This window comes from Fulmarus glacialis, unplaced genomic scaffold, assembly GCF_000690835.1.
Source record: "Fulmarus glacialis isolate BGI_N327 unplaced genomic scaffold, ASM69083v1 scaffold17219, whole genome shotgun sequence".
NCBI lineage: Eukaryota > Metazoa > Chordata > Aves > Procellariiformes > Procellariidae > Fulmarus > Fulmarus glacialis.
In genome coordinates, this window is record NW_009234041.1 from 75630 (window position 1) to 78134 (window position 2505).

The 2505-nt window shown below is 53.8% G+C and overlaps 1 protein-coding gene across 1 annotated transcript; it reads right to left on the reverse strand.

Annotated features, from left to right (window-relative positions):
- Nucleotides 1-993: 993 nt before the first annotated feature.
- Nucleotides 994-2500, reverse strand: LOC104082413 (frizzled-7; the record flags this gene model as incomplete). Its single annotated transcript, XM_009585533.1, has 1 exon — nt 994-2500. A coding segment is annotated over one exon (1152 nt), but the record flags the coding sequence as incomplete, so codon positions are not given.
- Between the last annotated feature and the right edge of the window lie 5 nt (nt 2501-2505).

Sequence of the window (2505 nt, forward strand, 5' to 3'; positions counted from 1 at the left end):
TTCATGATTAGTTTTTGAATGTCTTTCCTTCCAAGATATGATCACAGGAAACTTAACGAGCTGTATTTTAGCTGAAATGAGAAGGCTCCTCACTTGTGGTACTTGCTTGCTTTTAAACACCAACCCCCTCCTGCACCACGAGTCATTGCTATGCAGTCCGGAGAACCTGAGGAGCAGGCAAAGGGTCCATCATGAGCCAAAAGGATCCCTCCTGTCCCCAGAAGCTGGCTGTGTATTGACTTTACCTGCAACGAGCTCACTGCAAAGCAGGAGAGAAAGCAAGTTTACAGGAAGGAAAGAAAAATATCGTATCTTTACGGTACATATTTTAATGGCTCTTGTTTTGGCAGGTGCTCTCGGTTACTCTCTTCTTGCCCTCTAAGTCTTGCGTTTCCTTCAGCTTAGAAAAACGACCCATATTGAACGGTAGGAAAACATCCTGCCTTCTCCTCTTTTCATAAAAGGAATGTTTATTCCTGCGAGCTCCTCACATCCAAGGGTGAACCTCAACGACTTCTTTTTGTTAGTTTGCCCATAAAAACCGATCCCATGCTTATGCCTTTCTACATAGAAAACACTTTTGTCTCCCCCTTTGTCTCCTAGAACAAAGGCAAGGGGGAAAAGCCTTCTGCTGAAAAGCAACAAGTCATTTCTTTTCAGGGTGTGGAGTAGCAACCCCCTCCTTCCCCACAGCAGCAAGAACAACAGACCAAGGGCCGAATTTTCACTCTAAAACAATTAAAACAGGTATCACTGAGGTAAAAAGGAACTTGTGAGTTGACAGAACAGAGGCATCTCACCAGCACACGGTCTGGGCTGTAGCTGGTTGCGCAGTACTCACGTGATGGCTCCGCCGAGCTGGAGGGAGCAGGCGGTGAGCCCAGGCTGGGGAGCTACCCTGCCTGCGCTGCAGTTTGACCCCAGCAGTTCAGAGAGGGTTTGGCTACTTCTCAGCGGGAGCAGCTCAATAGATCTGGCTTCCCCTTCCTCTCATCCAAAGCAAGACAGGATGTTTTTAGTCGGGTTGGGTTTTTTTTCCTGCACAGGGGTGGTAGGAGAGAGAGGTAAGGGGACTTCCTGCGTGGGAAGGACTCTCCCATCCCACCAGTGGCTTCTTTTTCTGTGCTCTTCTACTTAGCTGGGCATAAGCACCACTGGACACAGTCCGTCTGATCCTTTATGCAAAGATTTTTTTTTTCCCAAACTTTCTGGGAGGAAGAAAAAGTTTAGAAAAAGCCTCCCTTCCTCCCTCTTCAGGGAGCCATTGCCTTCCTCTTCTGCTGTGTATCCCTCTCCTCTGCGTGTGTGCATGAGTGCGTGTGTGTGTGCCAGAAGGGGCAGGGGGGTCTCATACTGCCGTCTCGCCTTTGCTGCCGGTGCTGAGTCTGTGGTAGAAGCGTCGCCAGGACTGAAGGGTTTTGCCAGACCAGATCCAGAAGCCAGTCGTGATCCCAACAATCATGGTCATGAGGTACTTGATCATGAAGACCGTGAAGTCCGGGCTCATAGGGGCAAAGTGGCTGGGACAGGGCACGGCATAGGTTTTGCAGGTCTGGAGGAGCCACGTCTTCTCCCAGGTGCCACGGAAGGCCTGCTCGTAGAAGTAACATGCCAGGACAATGGTGGCAGGCACCGTGTAGAGGACACTGAAGACACCGATGCGCACCATCAGCTTCTCCAGTTTCTCCGTCTTGGTGCCGTCATGCTTCATGATGGTGCGGATGCGAAACAAGGACACAAAGCCAGCAAGCAAGAAGGAAGTGCCAATGAAGAGGTACACAAACAAGGGCGCCAGCACAAAGCCCCGCAGCGAGTCCACGCTGTAGATACCTACGTAACACACCCCACTGAGTACGTCCCCATCCACCTGCCCCATGGCCAAGATGGTGATGGTTTTGACAGCGGGCACAGCCCAGGCAGCCAGGTGGAAATACTGGGAGTTGGCCTCGATGGCCTCGTGGCCCCACTTCATGCCAGCAGCCAGGAACCAGGTGAGGGACAGGATGACCCACCAGATGGAGCTGGCCATGCCAAAGAAGTAGAGGATCATGAAGAGAATGGTGCAGCCTTCTTTCTTGGTGCCTTGGGCCACAGTGCGGTAGCCGTCCTCAGAGAAGCGCTCCAGACACACCACCCGCTCCTCCAGCAAGAAACCTGCCGCGTAGGCCACTGCCACCATGAAGTAGCAGCCTGAGAGGAAGATGATGGGCCGCTCTGGGTAGCTGAAACGGCGCATGTCCACCAGGTAGGTGAGCACGGTGAAGAGGGTGGAGGCGCAGCAGAGCACAGACCACACGCCCACCCACAGCCGGGCAAATCGCACCTCCGCCTCCTTGAAGTACATGAGCCCGTTTGGCCGGGCTGGCTCGCAGGGGGCCCCGCAGTCCCGCTCCCCCAGGAACCGGTAGCCCAAGTAAGGGGGCACTTTGAGCTGCCGGGGGCAGGAGAAGGAGAAGCCGGAGGGGGGCTGTGGCGGGGTGAGGAAGTCGGGGAGGTAGCCAGCCG